The following is a 23,593-nucleotide window of genomic DNA, read 5'->3' on the forward strand; positions in this document are numbered from 1 at the left end:
TAGTGAGCCTGAAAATCACATGCAAAGAAAAATCACTAGACTCATACAGTAGGTGTCTGAAATGTGATTCCAGCTATACTACACACTGCAAGATCAAAAAGTCGAAATCCTAAAAGGTTTGAAACCACTGGTGTAATATTTAACAATGTGTTGTATATTATCCATTGTGTCAAATCAAAATTCATCTGAAAAGTAACTAAAGTTGTCAAATAAATAGAGTAGAAAGTACAATATTTCCCTTTGAAAAGTAGCATAAATGGAAATACTCAAGTATAAGTAGTACAAGTACCTCAGAAGTTGTACTTGAGTAAAGGTACTCATCATTCTACTTTAGTAAAAGGGTGTGAATGCTGAATTTTTTTTTTGGAGGGGGGGCTGGGGGTTGATCAGTTCATGCCATACAGTCTACGGTTCATGCACGTCTCGTGGCTGTGTGCTGCAGTGAGTGACGTAAGATGACGTCAGCAGTGGTGCAGGAAGATGGGGGACGGCAGAGATGAGAGAGACCTCAGACACCATGAGACGGTAAACAGCTCCTATCTCTGCTCTCTATTCCTGACTCTTTGACATGTCAGGTTAGTTTCTATTTGTATCACATTAGAAGAGAAGAAAAGGATTATGTCGTTTTGTTTTAAAGAAAGGAGAATAAATAAATCTCATATAACGGCACGTCAACAACGGAGGGCTACTTAAGGTGGTATTTTTCATGTCAGGATAGTGTAATTATGACATTTTAATTGCCTGTTATGTTGGTAAATATGAGATAAAATACAGCTATCCCGCTCTTAATATATTTGGTTATCGGTTAAAACTGTAAATATATGTCAATAATTAACGTTACTGCCGTTTATTACTGCTTGTTTACATTTTTTAAAAAGCTAAACATGACTACAGCTAACAGAATATTTAGCATCACTTGAAAAAAAATGGAGGGGAAAAAGAAGTGACGTTAATGTGCATTGATGTGTTTGTTTTTCTGTCAGATATGATGATAGACGATCACAGCCTGATCTGACAGCATGGAGCTCAAGATCTCTGGCAAGGTGAGACAGATTAAACGACTCGAGGAGGGTGTGGCACCTACACCTCTTGTACTTCATTATTATCATTATCATTATCATCATTATCATCGTCATTAGTATGATTAGTCTAAAGAGTATTATTAGATGCATGCAAGTGATTATTAGTGGTGGAAGAGGCACAATCAGATCTTTCACTTAAAGGATGAGTTCACCCAATATTTCAAAATCCACAGTTATTTTGTGCAAGAATGCATTTAAAGGTTTATCTAAAGCTTATATGAGGCTTCAGCAGTCAGGGTTAGTCATGTCAAGTGGATATTTGCCACAGTTACAGTATTTTTAGCATCAAATTCCCTCTTTGTGTTTCCTCGGACAGTGTTTCCCTGTTGCACTGCGGTGGAAGTATAGTAACAAAAAAAGGAACTTCAGCACTAATGTTGAAACATATCTACTTGATTTGACTCATTTGGAAGACTGTAGCTTCATACTGATTTCAGATAAACTTTTAAATACATTTTTGCATAAGAAGAGTGTAGATTTTGGCCCCCGTCACTTAAATTGTAGGTGCATTATGTTTCAATGTTCATTTGGGTATGTAACTGTTTTTTAAGACAGAAAACTTATCCTTTAACTATCCTTTAAAGTCCTGCATTTAAATTCCTATTTTAATCCTTACTTCTAACACTGATGAATCAATATGTAATTACCATTTGGATCCCATGACTGTTAATTTATTATGTATGATATTATTAGATTGTTATTACTCATGCATTAAAGTGTAAGTAGTATTTTACAGCTTTGGTTGAAGTGGAGTTATAGAAGTGGAGATATATGGCTGCAACTACTGATTGATTTGTCTATGGTTTATGTTCACAGTTAATAGATGAATAGTGAGGAATGAGCCAAGACATCTTTAAATTGCTTATTTTGTCCCACTCATAGTTCTAACCTCAAAATTATGACTTTAATTTAATACAAAGAAAAGCTGAAACTCCTTACATAGGAGAAGCTGGAGCCATAATGTGTTTGCATTTTTCATGAACAATTAGTTAGTTAGGATTAATCACTTACAAAAATAACTAACTCTAATCATTTCAGCTCTAATTTTACACACTGTCCAGTTGTTTAATCTATAACGTCACATTTTATGAGCTCTATGTAAGTTTTGTGTGAGCTAAATTTGAAATGTCACTTAAGATGTTGAATAAATGTAGTGCAGCAGGAATATAATGTGGCTGTAATGACTCAGAGGATGCTTGTCTTACGTACAAGTGTCTCAAATATAATATAAACTTCTTGAGTTTGTGCACTTAATTAAATCCCACCACTCTTGTTTAAATTGCAGGGGCAGCAGAGCCACCGGATGGTGATCTTCATAGCCCTCCTCGTCCTGATGACAATCCTCATCCTCTACGGCTCCAACAACAGCAACGACACCACCTACGCTCCCTTCCATGTGGCTACAAGTCATGCTCTCAAGACCACAGATTTGAAGAAATGGGCTGGGAAAGATGGTTATGTGCCCGTTTACGGGAGCAAGGTACTCAACAGTTTGGACTCAAATACAGAAATGTTTCAAGTGAAGCACTGCTTTTTTGTTTTGTGTTGTTTCTTAGTTGGGGGAAAATGATGAAACGTGTGGACTGAGTTGCTTATAGTATCCACAATCTGATGAAATTGAAAACAATATATATGTGCTGCAATACTTATTTCAGTTTGGAGAGGAAATGGAGCAACTGACCAACATCGCAATCCTCAGAGCAGAGCGGCACCGCCAGTGTGGCTGAAAATAAATGATTACAACTTAAGATGTACCAATACTCATTTTTAATGATGCTGAAATCAGTTAAACACTATTCACCAAGCACAGTATTAACTGTTAGCTCAATGATTTAATATAGTTTTGTAAACATTAAATCAAAATTCACCTCTTAGGAAATGAATACACAATTAGGGAAGATTTGATGATTGACTCTTATTTCCACTCCACTATTAATTTTGCAAAGTAATGGTATTTTTAAAATTGTAATATCATTTTCATGTTGTGTTTTTTCCCCCAGAATATGAGTTTGCGCTGCCATAACTGTGCACTAGTGACGAGCTCCAGCCACGTCCTGGGTAGTCAAGCAGGAGAAGAGATCGACCGTACGGAGTGTGTGATCCGTATGAACGATGCCCCGACTCTGGGTTATGAGACCGACGTGGGCAATCGGACCTCTCTGCGGGTCGTAGCTCACTCCAGTGTGTTCAGGGTGGTGCGGAGACCGAACGAGTTCCTGCGGCACACAGACAGCAACTCCATGATCATCTTCTGGGGACCGCCCAATAAGATTGGGAAGGACGCCAAAGGAACCTTGTACAGATTGATCCAGAGAGTCAGCATGACCTACAGCAACGTGTCTTGTTTCAGCGTCACGCCGGGCAAGATGCGCAGATTTGACAGTCTGTTTCACAGGGAGACGGGACGAGATAGGTGAGTATTTAGTATTTAGGGAGCTGGTGTAATGTTAACTTGATCTACTTGTGGACAATCACAAATCTGGTTTCTTATTTGTGTCATTTTTTTCCCTGCTCAGACAAAAGTCTCACTCGTGGTTGAGCACAGGCTGGTTCACCATGGTCATAGCCATTGAGATATGTGATAATATCAAAGTATATGGGATGGTTCCACCCAGTCACTGTGGGTGAGTATATTGATCACACTAATAAATCAATATAGGCTCTTAAAAACAAACAAAGTCAACCACACTTTTAGATCATCTGGCTGCCAAACCAATAAACTAATAATATTGAATGAATTTGTTTCCTAGGAAGAAACCCGTAACCAAGAAGATGCCGTACCACTACTACAAACCCAGAGGGCCTGACGAATGTGTGACATATCTACAGAACGAGAGCGGCCGAAGAGGGAACCACCATCGCTTTATTACTGAGAAACAGGTGTTTTCACGTTGGGCAAAGCAGTATAACATCACCTTCACTCATCCCAACTGGTGAAAAGACGTTTATGACAACCAACAGAAGAGATCCCCCCCCCCCCCCCCCCCCCCGCACTCACAAAAGCCTGAATGAGCGCTACTTGGCTGGATTTTATTACAACTTCCCTGAATGAGCCTTCAACTAACCACATGAATGATGAATGACAGCTATTGTGAGGAATCGCCAAGAGGATATTAAAAAAAAAGAAAAGAAGAAGCAAGTATTTGGAAAAAATCTATTATCGGACCAAATGACTAAGATATTTGGGAATGTGTTCTGTTGCAGAAAAAGAAGAAGAAGAGTGCAGAATCTCAATTTTGGGAGGTTTCTGAAATACTCTGCATCGAAATGCGGCAGCCGTCTGATGAGGTTTTTTTGTAAATAGATAAGAAAGATAATTTTTACACGTTTATTATATTTTTGTTATTACATATTGAAAAAATGCAGTTGTGTTTCCCATGTTGAGGTGGGATTATATCAGCAAGCTCCTCTAATCAGATGTGACTATATGGCCAATAACCGTTTTTTTCATGATGAAAGCTAAGCCCAAAACTTTAAGGCTTCAGTGTAGAATGCCTGAATACAAAAAACAGCTAAATTATGATTTAAAGCAGGACATCTGAACCAACAATGAGGGAACATGACTCACAGTCTCACTGAGAATTCAATGCCAGCATGTGGTAGTTTTTTTAATACTTGGTGCTACAGATCACTATTAAGAAAAAAAAAAGGGATCAAAATCCAGTCGAAGTTAACAAATATCACCCTAAATAATTAATTACCACGAGGAAGAGGCCCTTCACTACCTTCAGTTTGAGGGATTTTATCTTTTTTTTAATTTAACAGTGACATAAACAATTTATTCTTGTTAAGGGTAATAATTGGACACATTCAGATTTCAGACATCATGTAAAACCAGATGCAGTAAAGAGTAAGTAAGTTAAGTTATTAAGTGTGTTAATGTCCCCTCAATTAGAAGTTGGTACATAAACATAGAACTGTCACCTCATGAAACCTTTTTACCTCAGTGGCATTCCAGCGCTTCAGTTCAGTTCAGTTGCATTATGGTAGTGTCACGTGTCAGTGTGTCACTCTCATGACTGCACCGTTCAGTCTCAAGTCAAACTGAAACTTTATTGAAGAAACAGATCAGAGTATTAATCAGCAGATATTGTATCACACTGCTCGCAATGTGCTTGATTAATATGAGCTGTGTGATTTACTTTAAGTAAGTTTGTAATCTACTTACTTACTGAAAAACAATGGTCGATAATGAACGGGATGAATATACCAGCCGCACTGACTGTGATTAAACTGCCTGCAAAATGTATTAACAAGCTCAGTTTGAGGGGTAAATTAAATATTTTAAACACCTGAGAGAATAACTCAGCAATACTAATTACAATCACTATAATTGTAAAGTTCAATCAACACTTCTATAAAACTGTTTTAACATTAACTTATTATAACCTTTATAAAGGTATGTTTTATTGTGGGAGCTAAGCTAAGCGTACTGCGTTTAAATTAATCAATCCACCTGGATGAAAACTGCAGGTCTCATTTACACCTGGCATAAAAACAGTGTCTTCTCTAGAGAAGGATAAAATAAAAGCTAATATGCAGGGTGATGCATGCAGCATGCATTGCAACTGGAATGTGATGTATCCACAGGACAGTCTAAGAAGTATAACAGGCTTGTACTAAAAAAAATCTTATAATTTTCAGCAGATGGAACATTTTTCTCTTAATGCAGACACACAGTTGAGCTCATTCAGAAATCTGAAGCTCGGCTGGTATTTATTGATGAACATTTAACTCAAATGTTCTTTGCCATCTGTTTGTTCATGTTATGCTAGTCTCAGCAATGCTTTTCGTTTATGGAAAAACAAAAAACAAAAAAAACCCAATACAAGTCAGTTCAAGCCTGTGGATAGTATATGTATTTATATATGTACAATTTATTGAAAGACATACAGAATGAAGACATAAAAAATAACATTAAGATAAATCTAACAGATATCTAGCACTGACTGCACTGATGGGTGTGATGAGATATTTATGGGAAATATTACAGTGGATCAAAATTACAGCTTTGCAGTTCACACACACGAGTTAAACAATTAGACCAGCATGTCTTTATTTATTTTCCTCTATTATTTATTCTTTCATGAACCATTGGCAACATCTGAAAAAGCAGCTGTGATCTTCTGTCTCAGCCCTGACATGGAAATTAAGATGGCCTCCTGTTGTGAAAAGAATGGAAAAAAACACAATATAACATCAATAGATTGCAGAATAGATGAAGATTTAAGGCGTTTACTTATATGGTGCAAAGTGTGAATTCATCTTGACTCAGATTGCTTAGTTCCAACTAATCTCTGCACTCACCTCTGTGCGAATGGTCCTGCTGCCCTGACCGGGGCACGTGTTGAGGTACAGGTCGAATAAAACACTGGGGTCAGTCACATCCAGGTTTTGGTCTGTGTCTACGCTGGCCTCCAATCCCTGAAGACCTCCAAAAACGACCAAAAGATGCCTGGAAAGTTTAAGTTTAAAAAAGGAGTTAAAATGAATAAAGCAGAATGACATCATATCATAACCAAGTATAAAACCGCATTCTCCGTTACTCGCTCTGAACCTACTTGAATGGCGACAGTGTTGTTTGGTCCATGTGGTTGCCTCTCTCTGATGTGCCAATAGTCAGATCGTATCCTTCTTTATATGGACTTTCTGTGAAAACTGCACCTGCATCCAACAGCAATAAAAGATAAAAGTGGTCAAGACGGGGACTCTTTCACTGCATTTCATCCTTTTTTAATCATTCAAGAAACTGCAACCGTTATTTTGAAGTATACTTTTTGAGTGTTTGAGAAACCTACTGAGACAAGATGCCAAGCGGACACTGTAACCCCAGTAGAGACCTCCTTCAGTCCTGGGTACATGAGGAGCCACCACTGTCCCTTTAAACATTCTGCTCTCTGAGGACAGACAGACATACTTCATTGCGTATATGTTCAAAAACAACAAATGGTAAAATAAATGCTGCAAAGGTCACAGTCTGATTCATAAGATTACCTTGGTTCTGCGTCTTATTGAGCTGCACTGTGACTCTCAGTCCAGACTGCAGCTGTTTATCAATCCGAACATCCTGTGAGGAGCAGACAGACAGAGATGTAAGTCTATATTCACTGTCTACATCAAATGATGACCTCTAAAAGAAGATATTAAGATTATTACCTTTCTCATTCCACAGTTGACTAATGAACCTTTCCCTTGTTTTGTCGGCCTGTCGAGGACAATTCCTTCTCTGTACTCTGACTCCTCATCTATCCTCATGTGGTGAGGACTGTCCAAAGGGTTCAGCAATCCTGGTAAAACAAAGAAAATGACTGTCTTTTTGCCTTCATTTATAAAGCTTGTTTATACGTTACAATGTAAGACTCTGCAGTTAGAGGAAACATACATGGAAAGTTGCTTTTGTAACAATAATGCTAGAAAACATTGCAACTGCTGTGAGTCTACCAAATACAAGCCGACAATATGTTAGGAAGTTACAATAAAGAATTTATACACATTTTCTAACAAAAGGCAGTAAGATAAGGGTACAGTTTAATTGCCATGTACAGAAAGTGTCTGTAAATGAATGTACAAGGGGAGGCCAAAATTTCCCAGGAGTCATAGAAAGCATGGTAGTAGGCTGTAGTTATTTGATTTGCCATTAGGGAATGTATGATGAAACTAAAATTGGGCCTGAAATGGAGAAGATTTAGAGGAGAAGAACTAGAAAGAAACACAGAAGACTCTGGGTACAGTGACTAGAGAAGACTACAGTAAATGTCTCCAGGAATGGGAGCATTGCTGAGATGCATCTCGAGCAGAGGACTTTGAAAGGGATCAAAGAGATACTACTGAAATATTTATAATGACAGTTTGTTTTTTTTGGGGGGGGGGGGGGGGGGGTTCTCCTTATATGTAAAGTAAATGAAGATTATTTCAAACTACCTGCATACTGCAAGTCTTGATGCTTTGGGAAAAACCACTTGCGCAGATACCTGGTGGAGGAGACAAGCTTTAATCACAGTCAGATAAAACAGGCTGGTAGTGGTGATCTGATGAGGTTATATTATGGTCTAACTTACTGTGGACATTCAAGGTACTGAAGTATTCTGGCAAGCTGAATACAAGCATGTCCTTTCTTCCCAACACCTTTAAATTCTCCTTCAACGCTCCTGTGGGACGAAGCCGAAAATCAACATCTTTTCCATGAGTGTTCTCATAGTTTGACATTTGGGAGTGTTTATTGATAGGTTTACTTACTTGACATCTTCCCCTTGTTCATCAAACACAATGATCTCATCCACACAGAACACCACACAGGCCCGAGCAATCTGTCCTGCTAAGTACGTACGAAGCTCAGTGGACTGAGCGTTATCCAGCACAGAACCAGGCAGGGCCACACTCACCGTGTACGGCCGACCTAAAGTGACACAGATCGCACGTTACATCACTCGCTTCACAGCTGATTGATCTAAAAGTGATCCATGAAATGACAAACTTACCTTTTTTGCTCTGGCTTTGTTCAAGTTTTGCTCTCTCTGCTGCCTCTTGTTGTTTCTGCTTCTCCAGCTGTTTGATCAGCTTGTCCTCTTTCCTTTGCTTATTAGCCTCCTTTACTGTTTTTAAAAGGAAGAATCAGTGACACCAGTAAGAGAATTAGATCAACAGATCATTTTTGCATCTAGATGTTTTTTCTGACAGGCACAAATTGATGGTTATAACCCCTTCATTTAAAGCATTTCCAGAGGCTTAGAGAGTTGACGGCCTCCAGCACAGGAACTATATCTTAGGACAGTGATTCTTACATGTAGGGGTGGGAATCACCAGAGGCTCCACGATACAATATTATCACGATACTTCTGTCACAATACAATATTATTGCGATTTTAAATATACTGCGATATGCTGCCTGCGATATATATTGCAATTCATTACCTTTTTTCAACTGCAAATTATGTCCCCAAAGGAAAACTTCCTCCTACACACTGTCACCTCTGCTGACCTCACCATAAAGCAAACTAGAGCCCTCTAGTGGACTGAGAAAGCAATTTATTTTATTATTCTGGTACCAAAAACTTACATTTTCATTTGCAACTTATATAATAAAATATCGATATTTGGTGTCTATGTATCGATACAATATTGCCAGGCAAAATATCGCTTTACTATTTTGTATCGATTCTTTCCCCCACCCCTACTTACATGCTCAGTTAAGAGATTTAACCTCTGGCTTCAGATTTTTTTACATAAAAAGCTGGAAAAGGACATTTATTTTCTCCTCTGCTGTTCATTGATATTTTTAGTGTGAATAAATGAGCAGGATTTATGTTTCTGCAAACCAAATCACGGAATAAGAAATTACAAGCAACCCTTCAACGATCCTGAAAAGCAGAGGAATGCGGGGTGCATTGTGGGTCATTGATGCTCCCTGTAGTACCATTGAATCCAGTACAGAGTCCACAATAGGACCTATACATTGCACACTAGCAACTAGCGATTTGGGGACTTCTAAGGAATTTCACTTTTTTTCCTCCCCAATTGTGCACACAAAGAAATGACTGTTGGGAGCTGAACTGAGCTGAGAAACACAACAGCATTTAACTGAGTGCTAATTTTTATGAGGAGGAAATCACATGTTTTGACAATCGAGCAGATGGATCTTTCAACGTCCCATTAGTTTAAACAATGTAGTGGAGCTTTAATTACTGCTACCCAACTAGTCTCTCTCCCTGTGAGTAGTACTTTCAGACAGGAGCCCCACGGCCTAGATCAGTAACAGACAGGAGTTTGAGTTTGTGACTTTGGGCTATATATTATTATAAAATGTACCTTTTAAATATTCATAAACAAGAGTAAAGCTGCAATTATGGATCAATTAGCTGATTAATAAGGAAATATTTTGATAATTTAACAATGAGACGTATTCAAAGAAAGAAATACTAAAATATTCTCATTTCAGCTTCTTAAATGAGATTTTTTTTTACCATTTTCATAGTCCAAATGACTAATCCATCAAACTAGAAAATAATCAACAGATTAAGTGAAGATGACAAACACTATTAGTTGCAGCCCTAAATAAAAGCAGGGGAATGACAAACACACCTCTTTAAAAAACACACATACCTGTTCCAAAGTCAAACTATTAGACTGGGACAGTAAAACAAGACCAATAAATAAATAAATAAATAAATACACATATATGGATACAAATACTGTCAGAACTATTAAAATGAAGTGTTACAAGTTCTTCTTGAGGACCAGAAGTTTTTTGTCAATTGCTGAGGGGTACATGAAAGTTTACCACATCAATTTAATGTGCAGATTGTTAATTATATTTGATTTATGACCTAGCCACTGGAATTAATAGAAACCATCAAACCATGTAATTTCAGATAGATGTGTAGTTATTTGATACATTTAAAGCTATTCTACAAGTACACATTGATTTATTGCTGTAAAACTTGTTTGACTTCCCACTAATTGGCAAATAAATCCAACTTTGACACTTGACTCCTCAGGTGAGCTGTAGTGATAAATGCAACATGAAGTTGAGTCTGTACCACTGTGAGCTGCTAGCTGAGGTTAGCTGTTTACTCACTCTCTGCTTTCCTTTTCTTCCAGTCCAGCCTCTCCTCGGGCTGTAGAAGAAAGAAACAGGTAAGATATCATGTAACGTTAAAAAAAGGTGACATTTTACTCTAAAAACGAGTAACAGTACCTGAGAGGACGCATTTTTGGGCCTTTTTAAAGCAACGTCGGTAGACATGTTTTACACGAACCAACACGTGAAGTGTATTTACGGATGGGACACATTTTTCCACCCGCATTACGCGAAGACCCGCCCTACACTGCCTCTGATTGGCTGATACTTATGGTTAGCTTTCGGCATGAGGTGTGAGATGATTGGCTTCGGGAATTTAAGACCGTCAAGGTCAGAGCCAATCAGAGGCAGTGTAGGGCGGGTCATCGCAGAATGCGGGTAATAACGCTGCCTAATTGAACTCTCGCGATGTTTTAAACAAATACTATATATTATAATACCTATAAATAAAAATCTCTTTCTACCTAAAATAGTTCAGTATTAATACTTCCAAAATATTATAAATTACAACTGAAACCTTAATTTCATCTTCTTGTTAGTCAATATGAAATAATAAATCCATTAATAAAATTATCTTTATTGTAAGAGAGACAATAAAAATACAGGTTTAAAATGTACTACTGTGACTGTCATTTTTACTCATTTTGCAGAGGGTTTCAAGTGTAGAGAGCTACATGCATCTATGCTCCATTCAAACATCAGGTATAGTCAAAGAGCATATTTTGTGCAGCTTTCCTTTTCATGTACAGTATGGGAGAATGGGGTTGGTAGCCACACTTTTTACTTTCCTTTGAATTCCTATACTGAATAGAATACCTTTCAATGGGTAAACCAATCTGAGCACACAGTGTGTTTTTCATTTAGATGTATTTATTTTGATCAGTAAATGAGGAGAAATCTATTCCTTTCCCTTTTTTGTTCTGAAATAAATCATAAATGAGAAACTTTGACTGTAAATTTAAATGGCTGATGTTTTAAAAGATGTACTTTCTGGCTGTACTGACACAGTTTCACAACATTCACAGAAGAGACCGTAACGTTCACATTCCTTCATAAGACATGAGACAAACGCTGGAAGCTACAAGAAGGATTGTGCTGTCAATACTTCACCAGTCGGCTCGGTGCACGAGTAAATAATGCAAACAAATGTGAATAAACAACTCAGCAACGGTAAACAAACTAACTGAAACTCTTCAGGGGCTTTCAACAGGCTGGTTCACAGAATGAACTACAAGAAAGAGAATAGTAGCTATGGTGGATTTACAAAAAACTTTATTTCACATTTTTCTTTTCTTTTCTTTTCTTTTCAGCACAAATATGTCTGCTGTTAATGAGAAATATAATATTAACAAAACATTTAATTTACAGTTCTTGCTTAAAATCATAACACAGAAACACAATTTTTTTCAAAGCCTGAGTGTCCAAGTACAGTGAGGAAAAATGACCAGTGTAGGCTGTGTTTTCTGCACCTAAAGTACCATATAGTGTATGTGTGTGTGTGTGTGTGTGTGTGCGTGTTAGAGTGTGTGATGTGTCACATCGTGGGATATTTCACTTTGTGATCCTCCACTTTCTCAAGACGTTTTCTGCTGCGTCCAGTGTGGAGTCCTCCTATGAGACACAAATTGGATGAAAGAGTGTATGAATTTAAAGGAATGACAAAAAGCAACTCAATGAGAATACTTTAACAATGAATTACAATTAAATTCAATTTAATATGTTGAATTGTGTTTACCTTGACAAAACAGAATCGGATGTATTTGTCAAAGTCCTTTCTATGCTCTGGACTGTAGAAAGCAGACACAGGGATTGTTGCCAAACCCTGCAGAGAAGAAAAAGTCAAACTAAATAAAGACTGAAGCTGAGAAAAATCAAAAACAGGTCATTCTAAACACATTACTATATTACTTAATCAAATGTAACCCAACAAAAACAGACACAGTCCCATCAACTGCATTTTCTTCTGTCTTTCAAAGACACTATAATACTTAGATGTCTTTTTTCTTTTTTCTTTTTTTTTACCTTTTCTTTAATTAGCCATTTAACAAATCTGAAGTCGTAGGGTTTATCCTCAGTGCTCTGGTCATTGAAGTCCACTTCTGTCAAAAAGTAAAAGTTAAATTTAGTCATAGAGAAGCTACGAACACTAATAAGAGGAATGTGTCACTATATTCTGCCCAGTTGTTTGTGATGTAAAAGACTAAACAAGAGAATTATTTTGTTGTTTTTACATACTTTTATTTTTGTAAAGGTAATATAACAGGCAAGGAAACATAAGCACCTATCCCCCTCCAAATACTGAATGTATATGTGAAAATAATTGATGGATGGATGTTTTTTTCTTCTAGTCTCTGAATAAAAGCTGCAGATAAATTTTGAATTAATCTTATAAAATGATTCTCTGTTGTGCCTTAACCAGGAGCTCATGATGAAACCAACATTGTGAACATTTCCACAAACTTGAAGTACTTAATTTGACACCTGCATGCCAACATAATACCACTGGATCCTTACTAACACTCACTGATGGAGGAGACGTCCGCTACCATAAAATAGCCTCCCTCTGGCATGATGGGCTGCAGACCCACGCTCTCCAGACACGAGGCCAGCTTCTTCCTCTTGTGGTGCAGCATCGCAGGCAGCTCCTGGAAGTAGCTCTCTGGACTCCCATAAAGCTCATACTCTATCTCAAACCCACGAGCGACTGCCTCCTGATGAGCGCGGGTGGATGAAAAGAAGATCAAAGGGAGATACAGAGAACTTTCAAAGATGTAGATGAAGCAGAAGATATGATAATTCTGATATAGTGTAAGTGGATTTGATTCATTCTATTGACTTAATGAAAACATAAAAGGCAAAAAGATACATTTGATGTCAAGATTCAAGACTTAGGATGTGAGCAACTACATCGATACCCTAAGATGTTCAAACAGTTATGTGTGTACTTGAGCAGCAGTGGCACAATCAAAAACAGAGCTCTGATGCACGGCTTTCAGGAGTTTGATGATATCTCCAGAGCTAATAGCCCAGCCAACCTGGAAGAAGAATATACATCATTACACACTATCTCAATGGTTGATCTCTCCTTGTTTGGTTCTTCCTTATCTGTGTACATACATGTGTACAAACCACAATCAACACAGCTAGTGCTCTCACAATATTCTACAGATTTTGGTGACTCGGGTTATAACAGAGCTAGTTACAATTTGAGAATTTAAGTCAATTTTAAAGGCTCAAGAAAATAGGTCAGTGTGATTACTCATCCATTTTACAATTTGCACCAAACAATGTGCCTGTTTAAGCATCTTAACTGGTCCATAATCTTGTATTTCATATTAATTGGATATTCATCAGAAGTTCTGGGTTTTACCTTCCAGCCAGTAGCACTAAAAGTCTTTCCAGCGCTGCCAACAGTGATGGTTCGTTCCCACATGCCTGGCAGGCTGGCTGTCAATAACACAAACACAACAAATATTATATTAATAATGTTTCTTATGACTATGTGACCATTCTGCTGAACCCTGTCTGTTCAGTATCTCACCTATCTTTACATGCTTGGCTCCGTCGTACGTCAGCCACTCGTACACCTCATCACTGATGCACAACACGTCATGTTTGATACACAGATCTGCAATCATCTGGAGCTCTTCAGTCTTGTAAACCTGTAACAGACATCAATGTGTGATGTGTATTTATATGTGATGACACATTATATTCAGGGACAGCAGCTTCATGTGCACAGAAATCTACTGACACAACCATCTCTACTCTTAGCAGGCTGAAGTCAGTGGTCCTTACCTTGCCTAACGGGTTGTTGGGAGTGTTCATAACGATGGCTTTTGTGCGTGGAGTGAATTTACTGGTCAACTCCTCAGCAGAAAGAACCCAGTCTCCACTTGATGGGACGGTGTTGCCCTCAGCTCTCTGTAACTGCCAAGAGAGAAAAAAAACACAGTTGATGTAAAAAATGTAAGTCCACTTATACAAAGAAAAAGATGTACAGGGTGCTTTATAACCTTCTACAGCTAGTGTGAACCACTCACAGGCCTTAGAGGTACATATACTGCTGTTCCTCCAGCCATCTTCACCATCGGCTGGTAGCAGTCGAAGAATGGCTCGATAATTATGACCTGAAAGAAGAAAAAGAGTGTTTTCTTTATGTCTTAACTTTTACTTTGACAGGTTTGTGGTACCATTTTGGTACATTTTGTCATGTAGTAAGTAAACTTTGGAAATAATTTGGTTATCTAAATCGAATTAAAACATTTCTCTTACCCATTTGGAATTCCAAATCTTACAAATAAATCTAGATTTTAATTTCTTCTGCCATTATATATGATGCTTAAACTATTTTCTAATATTAAGTATAAACCACAGACATACACATTGATTAAAACCTGTAATGAATAAATGAACATGACTTGACTTGATTTTCGTACCTCATCACCTTCACCAATCAGGGCCTGAAATGCACAGAACAGAGCCTGATAAGCTCCGACTGTGACAAGGATGTCTTCAAAAGGATCGATCTCATGTCCCACGACCCTGCTGAAGAATTTAGCCAGGCTTTTAACAAGACGGGGGTGGCCCTGAGGAAAGAAATTACAAAAACACATTAGATGTCTGTCGGTTACAGTTACATTACATAGAAAAAATTGTCCCAAATTTCCCCTTAAAGCCTCCAGAAAATGATAGAAGATCCAATCACATTCACCAAAAAACAAACTGTATGCATTTCCACTTACAAAAGGACGTGTATACTGGTGCATTTCAGGTCCTCCACTCACAGCTTCACAAAAAGCCTCCTGGATAAATTTAGGAGGGGAGAAGTCAGGAAATCCTTGTCCGAGGTTCACTGCTTTATAGTCTGCTGCCAGCTGTGTGAATTCAACCCTGTTGATACAAAACAGCTGGTTAAACACTGCAATGCTGTTTGATTAGAAGTATAAGCTAGTAAATTAAATATTAAGTTGAATACACTTAAATTACTTTCTGCTGCTCTTTATTGACTAATTGTTGCAGCTCTATAGTTATAATTGTTGGGTTTTCTACTAATCTTAACTGAGGAATATGATCTATCAGTATCCAGCCTCCTGGCAGACTAAAATCAGGTTAAGAAAACCTCACAAGTTTTAACAAACATCTAAAATGCTCTTCTTAGACCTGTTGATCCCTTTTGAATGGTTTAAAAAACACTTAATAGTCCATATTTTACTACAGGGAGTCTTTATTAACAGGCTGATATAAATGGCAACAGGCACATGTAGCCTATAAACTGACGTGTCAAAAGTCCACTTGTGCCATTATCACTTACCAAATGTTTTTATCCACGCCGTCTGTCCTGGGGGAGCGAAGCTGTCGTGTCATGATTAACTGAAATGACCCACTTTTTTTACCAGGAGCAAATACGCTCCAAATGTGGTTTCCTTCCTTTTATCTAAGAGGTGATAGAGTAACCAGGCTGCCTCCACTCCTCCTTCTCCTGACCTTTAAACCTTTTTCTGACCTTTGTATGGGACCCCATAAAAATTCATAGGCTAAATGATTGAAATGTAGAGTCCTGAGATCCTTAAACTATCAGGAAGAGTAAATAATAAGCCAGGAAAAATGAATAAATAATAGATTAAAATCTATTTGCTCTCATTAGCAGTGTTTACAGAATTCTTTTATTTAGTGCATGAAATCATAGTTTTGCTCATATTCTTCATGGAAAACTGGAAAAGAAAAGAAAGTTTTACTTCTGCGTATATATCCTCAAATATCTTTTTTTTTTAAATGTCTACTTCCTGCATAACACCATAATAAACACTGTCACTAAAATGCTGACAACACTATTAAATAATATGAGGAAAAATACAATTAAAAAACACTTTCTTGGCCCTGCTATTCAGAACAACAAAATAGAAACATTTTTATTATAATTAACACTCAGTTAAGGTTGCTGAAATTATCATTTTAAATCTCAAATATACTGTTTATGGAAGCAAGACTCCTTCTTGACTGTACACTATAACATTTGGTAAGTAAATTGAACCCTAAAGAGTTGTTGAAACTGATTACACTGAACTATTTAGTGTGTTTTTACCCAGTATTTCATTTTCATAGTGCAGTACTATAGAAAGACAGGTATAGCTAACTTTTTATTACCTTTAACTAACAATATGTAATTCCTCAGTAAGGCAATGTTTGCTTTTGTATTTGCTTAACTTTTTTAAGTTCAATAAAACTGTACAAATTTCCCTACACTCAATATTTATTGCTTAATTCAACTCAAGATTTCATGTTAAAGAATTTATTTGTTTTAAAACTGATTACAAAGATGGATTTCAGTAGCTTTACCTTAGAAATACAAACATATATTCTGACTAAATAAAAACAAGTTAACACAGACAATTTAAATACAAGTTGCTGTCTTAAGAAAATTGTGGCTTGGAGGGCAGAGTTGAACACTTTTTATACAGACAGTCAAGTATTGTGATGTACACATTGCTTGAAGAGGCCTTTAAAACAGAGAACGCTAAAGAACAGAACATGTTGATCAAATAAAAGATTTATTAAACTGTGTTCCTAGTTAGATTCAGGACGGATATACTCTGCAGTTTAAATTTGACATGCTGCAGAAGTACGTTATTTAAGTTACAAATAATCATCCTTTAGAAATCCTGTGTAATACATATCATACTGAAAAATACTTTATTCACAGCTTGTGGTTTAAAATCATTGCACAGAAACAGTTATGAGGTTTTTTTTTCAATATCTGAGTGTTTTCATACGTTTAAGGACAAAGTGAAAGTGGACGTTTTGTTTGTGTGCCTTACAGTATAACCGACTGACGGGACACACACACTTAAAAACTGAGTATGGCTCAATTTAACTGAGGAGGCCGGTTGACATGTAGATGGACGGTGTGAGTCACGTCACTCGCCGGTTTACTGTCCATGACTCCACTTTCTCAAAATATCCTCTGCTGCATTCAGGGTGGAGTCCTCCTTTAGGGGCACAGAAAGTGAGTTTGAGTGAGAGAGGTAGACAAAGAGCAACAGAGCGAGACGGGAGAAGGTTCAGATCAAAGTCTGTTGAATTAATTAGGCTGAATTTACCTTAACAAAGCAGAATCTGATGTATTTGTCAAACTCTTTGCCGTGCTCTGGACTGTAGAATGCAGAAACAGGGATTGTTGCTAAACCCTGCAGAAAATAACAAAGAAGAAAAATTTTAAAATAATAGAATGAAATGTTACACAAAACCACTAATCTAAACTAGAGCTGCAAAAGTCGATTAATTGACCATTTTGAGTATTTTTTAAGAAGTAATGTCCAAATTCTCTGATTCCAGCTTCTTAAATGTGACTATTTACTGGTTTCTTCAGTCCTTTATGACAGTAAACGGATTACAATATCTGTGTTGGTGCATTAGAAAGAAAACATACATTTCAATAAAGGTTTTATTAAATCTTAAATATTTACCTTCTCTTTAATAAGCCATTTGACAAATCTGAAGTCATAGGCTTCATCTTTCGTGCTCGGGTCGTTTAAGTCCACCTCTGACAGAAAATAAAGCTCAGGTTAAAAAAACATTAAAAAGGCTAGAGGGTTGGTTTCTTTAAAATATTAATTTAGTAATAATTAATTAGTAACTGAAGTTTTTAGCTGATGTGATAAAATCCCCCCAAAATTCAACTGACACTTGACAGATATAAATAATAACACTCACTGAGGGAGGAGACATCCGTGACCATAAAATAGCCTCCCTCTGGCATGATGGGCTGCAGACCCACGCTCTCCAGACACGAGGCCAGCTTCTTCCTCTTGTTGAGCAGTAGAGCAGGCAGCTGCTTGAAGTAGCTCTCTGGACTCCCAAACATCTCGTACTCTCTCTCAAACCCACAAGCGACTGCCTCCTGATGACGACAGGGACGGAGGGAAAAAAAAGGATATTAAAGAGTTTCAAAGGTGTAAGTGAAGAAGAAATGACAGTTGTTATATAGTGTGTGTAGATTTGATGATGAGTCTAAACATTTGTTCCCTATCCCCAGATATAAAATCACTTAAATTAAACAGTTGATCTCATATTTGTTCTTCTGATTAAGCTCTTAAATCCTAATTAAAAAACATTACATTATAGTTAGGTGGCTAAAAGGTGGAAAGGCTGGTTCCTATACTGACAATTACAGTGATAATGGCCACACTGTCATTATAAAATGGAAATGTTCAACATAACTAGGATTCATCTGTCAAATGAATCTAAACTGTGTGTTTACCTGAGCAGCTGTTGCACAGTGATAAACAGTGTTCTGATGGATGGTTTTCAAGTGTTTGATGATATGCCCGGAGCTCATAGCCCAGCCAACCTGAAAAGGCAGTACAGGTCAGACTTTTTACCCTGTTAAGTAAATAATAAGATAATATGAATAACGTGAATCAGAACATCTGGGTTTTACCTTCCAGCCAGTAGCACTAAAAGTCTTTCCAGCGCTGCCAACAGTGATGGTTCGTTCCCACATGCCTGGCAGGCTGGCTGTCAATAACACAAACACAACAAATATTATATTAATAATGTTTCTTATGACTATGTGACCATTCTGCTGAACCCTGTCTGTTCAGTATCTCACCTATCTTTACATGCTTGGCTCCGTCGTACGTCAGCCACTCATACACCTCATCACTGATGCACAACACGTCATGTTTGATACACAGATCTGCAATCATCTGGAGCTCTTCAGTCTTGTAAACCTGTAACAGACATAAAAAAGTGTTTCTATCCATATATTCAAATAAAAACTAAATTACTCAACAGTAAGTGAATGAAACAAAGGCAGAATGCGTTAATTTGGCTTTAAAGTGCACGCATCATGCATTTTCCCAGGTCTATATTCATATTCCAGGGCTCTACTGGAATATCTTTCCCTTTTTATATTATACAGGCACATTATGCAATCACTCCATTCAGCCTCTGTCTGAGGCTGTTTGAACTCCTGTCTCTTTAAAGATCCCTCCTGATAAACCTTCTCTCTTCTGATGGTTATGATGGTTAGCCGCCTTACATGTTTCTGGAGGCTATGTAAGCAAACCGCAGCAGTAGTAGTAGCAGTAGTAGTATTTCACTTCTTTTCCTCAATCTCTGCTCAAATGGAAACTTCTCAAATACATTCATACATGTTCTAGTCAATTCAATCCAAAACATGCGAGTGGACAACATGAAGAACCTTAGCAAAAAAGGCTGAGATGGGCATTTATCTCATGTCATGAGGCAGAAATAGAAGTAACATTGCAAACAAAGAGCAGGCTGAAGCTCTGGCTTTTGACTCACAGTGAGTATTTTCACATATGTTCACCTAAAGATTTGAATCCTTTGACAATGTTTAACAAAGACATCCAACATTATAAGAAAAAAGCAAGACATGTCCCCTAAAATAAAAAATATCACCACACTTCTAAACCCTTACCTTGCCTATCGGATTGTTGGGAGTGTTAATAACGATGGCTTTTGTGCGTGGAGTGAATTTACTGGCCAACTCCTCGGGAGAAAGAACCCAGTCTCCACTTGACAGGACGGCTTTGCCCTCAGCTTTCTGTCATTGAAGAAAAAAAAAAGTTGGGAGGATACATTTATGGCACCATAAACAGTGATAACGGTTAAATTATTATAAGATGCTCTATAACTCTTTCATAAAACATGAACTACTCACAGGCCTTAGAGGTACATATACTGCTGTTCCTCCAGCCATCTTCACCATGGGCTGGTAGCAGTCGAAGAACGGCTCCACAATTATGACCTGAAAGAAGAAACACATGTTAGGTTAAGGTCTTAGCTTTAACCTAACATTTCTTATGCTATTACACATAAACTATGAATTTTCTAAAAGGAATTATAAATCACAAACATTTGTTTAAAACTGTTTGAGTAAATTAAGCTGACTCAGGTTGATTTTCCTTCCTTCACCTTCACTCTTCAACTCTAGTTCTCTTTTTTCTTTTACAGTATGTTGCATTTTACACACATTACTACAATGAGGTTAAAAAAAGACCTTGTAGCTTAAGGCATGAGTAAACAATAATTAACTACATACACACACCGTATTGAAACGTATGTACAGTTTGATGTGTTTGTCCTTTTTCCTGCTTTTTATGTTTTCCTAAGTTTTGTAACTTGGCTCCACCCGATTTTCGTACCTCATCACCTTCACCAATCAGGGCCTGAAATGCACAGAACAGAGCCTGATAAGCTCCGACTGTGACAAGGATGTCTTCAAAAGGATCGATCTCATGTCCCACGACCCTGCTGAAGAATTTAGCCAGATTTTTAACAAGAGGGGGATGGCCCTGAGGAAAGAAATGACACAAACACATTAGATGTCTATTAGATTTCATTAAATCCTGCTGAGAAATAGAAATGGACCACAGGATGAGGATGAGGGACATTCACAGTTATTTCTCACATTCCCAGAAAGACAAAAGTGTGTTAAAGTCTACTTACAAAGGCACGTGTATACTGGTGCATTGAAGGTCCTCCACTCACAGCTTCACAAAAAGCCTCCTGGATAAATTTAGGAGGGGAGAAGTCAGGAAATCCTTGTCCGAGGTTCACTGCTTTATAGTCTGCTGCCAGCTGTGTGAATTCAACCCTGTTGATACAAAACAGCTGGTTAAACACTGCAATGCTGTTTGATTAGAAGTATAAGTCCTTAGTTTTTTATATTTTAGTTCAACTTTTGAGTGTATTTGTCTGTATTTCCTTACTCTTAAGTGTTTATGTTATATATCTCACCATAGGATAGCCACTCAACAAGCCCTTATGGGTTTTATTGATTCTTCCTGCACATTTCTCTTCTGTTAGTTATTCTTTTATTTATCTAAAAAATGGTGCACATATTTTTGTTGTTGTTGTATTGTGTATTTTCTGCAATGAATTAAATTAAATTGACTATTGAGTTTAATATTCCATGTGTAATGAGCCAGCTGTGCGCCTAGTGCCATTTAGTCAATCAATAAAATACAATAAGAGATGCTTCAGAATAGATTATTTCTGTATTGAATGCAGAAGTTTTAAGACTGTTACTAATAGTTAATTAAATCAAATACCAAAAATACATAAATGATTAGTACATAATACTTACACTGGAGCAGATTATTCTTCTCAGATAAACCTGGATTTTTGCAATTTAAATAATATATATGTGAATAAGTATGACATCAAATGTTTTAGAATCTATTTCCACTCATAAAATGATTTTATTGATGTGTAAAAAGCCGCAACTTAAACAATGTCAGAGTTTTGTTTAGGATTAACAAATAATTTTCTTTTGTAATTTGGTTGAATACATTTTAATGATTATTTTGCAGAGCATGAAAGAAGAGGCTGAATTGCTTCCTTTTCCTTTCATTTACCAGTAAAAAGTTCAGTTTCCATCTTAAATCAACCATATGTTTAATGGGAAGTTACAAAACGGGAAATGATACCAGTTTAAGGAATATCACATGTTAAAATAATGGATCACATGATCAAATCTTATTGATTTTGATGTCTTTTCTGTATTTCCTCTTGAAGTGGTGGTACTGATGCTGTATTGGAGTATAAATGTGTAATATTGGCTCATTTAAAAACTACTTTAAAAGGACTTGATCTCTCCCAGTATGTGCGCCACCTTCATCTCCACCAATCAGCTGGTTAAAGTGAGGTGATAGACGGCTGTGAACCGGATCATGGTTGGGTTTAAACTCTGCCAATCTGACATTTAGTAATCTGTATATATATCACAGGTGTTGACAGTGCTCGGCTGGAAAATCAGCTTCTTATTTAATGAGTGGCTCAAAATAAAACATTATATAATCACTCACCAAACATTTTTATCCACTCCTTCCGTCCTGCTTGCATGAAGTGCTCTGGACATGATTATCTGCAAATAAAAGCACATTTAAAAGCTCCCTGCATGTATGTGTCAATGTGATTTTATTACCAGTGTGTCTTCACTTCAGTACAGCTGCACTAACCTTGTGATTGTTTCTAATGGCAGTCTGACGCACTACAGTCCAGTTAGCAGCAATGATCCTGAGTATTCCCATCAATGGACGCTCATCGCCTCAGTCAAGGGGCTTATCCCAAAAACGGTGCACTAAAAAAGACGTTTCTAAATGTTGTTGTCTGTCCTGTCTGCAGCTCCTGAGGTTGTTTGGACAACTTCAACCCTCCTGGTGTTTTTATTTGCACTTCCTGAATGGGCGGGGCGAGATATTCAAATAAGAAAACAGCGACACTGTCGGAGAAATCCCATCGGTTTGGGAAGACGTTTTGAGACTCTTTACTTCAATAAAAGTATCAATTCAGCAATGTACAAATACTTAATTAAGTCCTGCATAAAAAAAATCCTACTTTAGTAAAAGTACCGATACAGCAATATACAAATTCTTAATGACAGTAAAATGCTGCATGAAAAATCCCACTTTAAGAAAAAGGACACAAGTATTACCAGCTTGTAGTATTGTAGTAAAAGTAGTGGTTTCGTCCCTCTGACTAATATATTATTTATTACTATTATTACTATCATTATATATGACTAGATTATTAATACTGAAGCATCAGTGTGTCAGCAGCATGTAGCTGCTGGACCATCTAGGGGTTGGGACCTCCAAATGGTCAGCAGATGAATCGAAAGGGGTCTTGAGATGATTAATGGGAGACAAAAGAAGAAATAATAAAGTTCTGATACACAAGCCTGTTTTCAGTATTTGGACTTTTTCTCTAATCTTTGTTTTTTTGTAAAATATTGAATCATTTGAACATTTATTGAAATGAAACCACACTTGAAGTTTAGAGGGAAAATATAGTCAGTTCAAATGCAAATTATGAGTTTATTATCATATGTACTGTAGCTACACATTCTAATAATGCAAGTACTAAGCTGACAGATATGAGTTCAATCTAGTTAAATTGTACT

At 37.2% G+C, this 23,593-nt stretch overlaps 4 protein-coding genes across 5 annotated transcripts; 1 reads left to right on the forward strand and 3 right to left on the reverse strand.

The window, feature by feature from the left end:
- Window positions 1-485: 485 nt before the first annotated feature.
- On the forward strand, window positions 486-4,033 carry st6galnac6 (ST6 (alpha-N-acetyl-neuraminyl-2,3-beta-galactosyl-1,3)-N-acetylgalactosaminide alpha-2,6-sialyltransferase 6). The gene is made up of 6 exons (XM_053339439.1): window positions 486-525; window positions 984-1,043; window positions 2,368-2,562; window positions 3,083-3,495; window positions 3,599-3,706; window positions 3,833-4,033. The coding sequence occupies exons 2-6, from the start codon at window positions 1,020-1,022 to the stop codon at window positions 4,017-4,019; spliced, it is 927 nt and encodes a 308-aa protein (XP_053195414.1). The 5' UTR covers window positions 486-525; window positions 984-1,019; the 3' UTR covers window positions 4,020-4,033.
- A 1,853-nt stretch (window positions 4,034-5,886) lies between these two features.
- On the reverse strand, window positions 5,887-10,858 carry spout1 (SPOUT domain containing methyltransferase 1). The gene is made up of 12 exons (XM_053339437.1): window positions 10,777-10,858; window positions 10,657-10,696; window positions 8,561-8,674; window positions 8,319-8,478; window positions 8,141-8,230; window positions 8,004-8,053; window positions 7,239-7,369; window positions 7,077-7,149; window positions 6,881-6,979; window positions 6,644-6,746; window positions 6,390-6,537; window positions 5,887-6,244 (listed from the first exon to the last, which is right to left on the reverse strand). The coding sequence occupies exons 1-12, from the start codon at window positions 10,822-10,824 to the stop codon at window positions 6,167-6,169; spliced, it is 1,134 nt and encodes a 377-aa protein (XP_053195412.1). The 5' UTR covers window positions 10,825-10,858; the 3' UTR covers window positions 5,887-6,166.
- A 1,331-nt stretch (window positions 10,859-12,189) lies between these two features.
- LOC128379798 (kynurenine--oxoglutarate transaminase 1-like) lies at window positions 12,190-16,047 on the reverse strand. 2 transcript variants are annotated; one of them, XM_053339436.1, is made up of 12 exons: window positions 15,974-16,047; window positions 15,405-15,552; window positions 15,099-15,248; window positions 14,703-14,789; window positions 14,458-14,583; window positions 14,201-14,321; window positions 14,030-14,106; window positions 13,605-13,694; window positions 13,184-13,370; window positions 12,682-12,755; window positions 12,395-12,481; window positions 12,190-12,270 (listed from the first exon to the last, which is right to left on the reverse strand). In XM_053339436.1, exons 1-12 carry the CDS (start codon window positions 16,024-16,026, stop codon window positions 12,211-12,213), a joined length of 1,260 nt encoding a protein of 419 aa, XP_053195411.1. In that variant the 5' UTR covers window positions 16,027-16,047; the 3' UTR covers window positions 12,190-12,210. The 2 variants fall into 2 exon arrangements, with proteins under 2 accessions (XP_053195411.1, XP_053195410.1); XM_053339435.1 differs by having other exon boundaries at window positions 12,682-12,758.
- Window positions 16,048-17,193: 1,146 nt separating this feature from the next.
- On the reverse strand, window positions 17,194-22,837 carry LOC128379797 (kynurenine--oxoglutarate transaminase 1-like). Its single transcript, XM_053339434.1, has 13 exons — window positions 22,650-22,837; window positions 22,497-22,555; window positions 21,136-21,283; window positions 20,832-20,981; window positions 20,348-20,434; window positions 20,105-20,230; window positions 19,271-19,391; window positions 19,100-19,176; window positions 18,920-19,009; window positions 18,373-18,559; window positions 18,126-18,202; window positions 17,760-17,846; window positions 17,194-17,648 (listed from the first exon to the last, which is right to left on the reverse strand). Exons 1-13 carry the CDS (start codon window positions 22,719-22,721, stop codon window positions 17,589-17,591), a joined length of 1,341 nt encoding a protein of 446 aa, XP_053195409.1. The 5' UTR covers window positions 22,722-22,837; the 3' UTR covers window positions 17,194-17,588.
- Between the last annotated feature and the right edge of the window lie 756 nt (window positions 22,838-23,593).

Source organism: Scomber japonicus, chromosome 19 (genome assembly GCF_027409825.1).
Source record: "Scomber japonicus isolate fScoJap1 chromosome 19, fScoJap1.pri, whole genome shotgun sequence".
NCBI classification, from domain to species: Eukaryota; Metazoa; Chordata; class Actinopteri; order Scombriformes; family Scombridae; genus Scomber; species Scomber japonicus.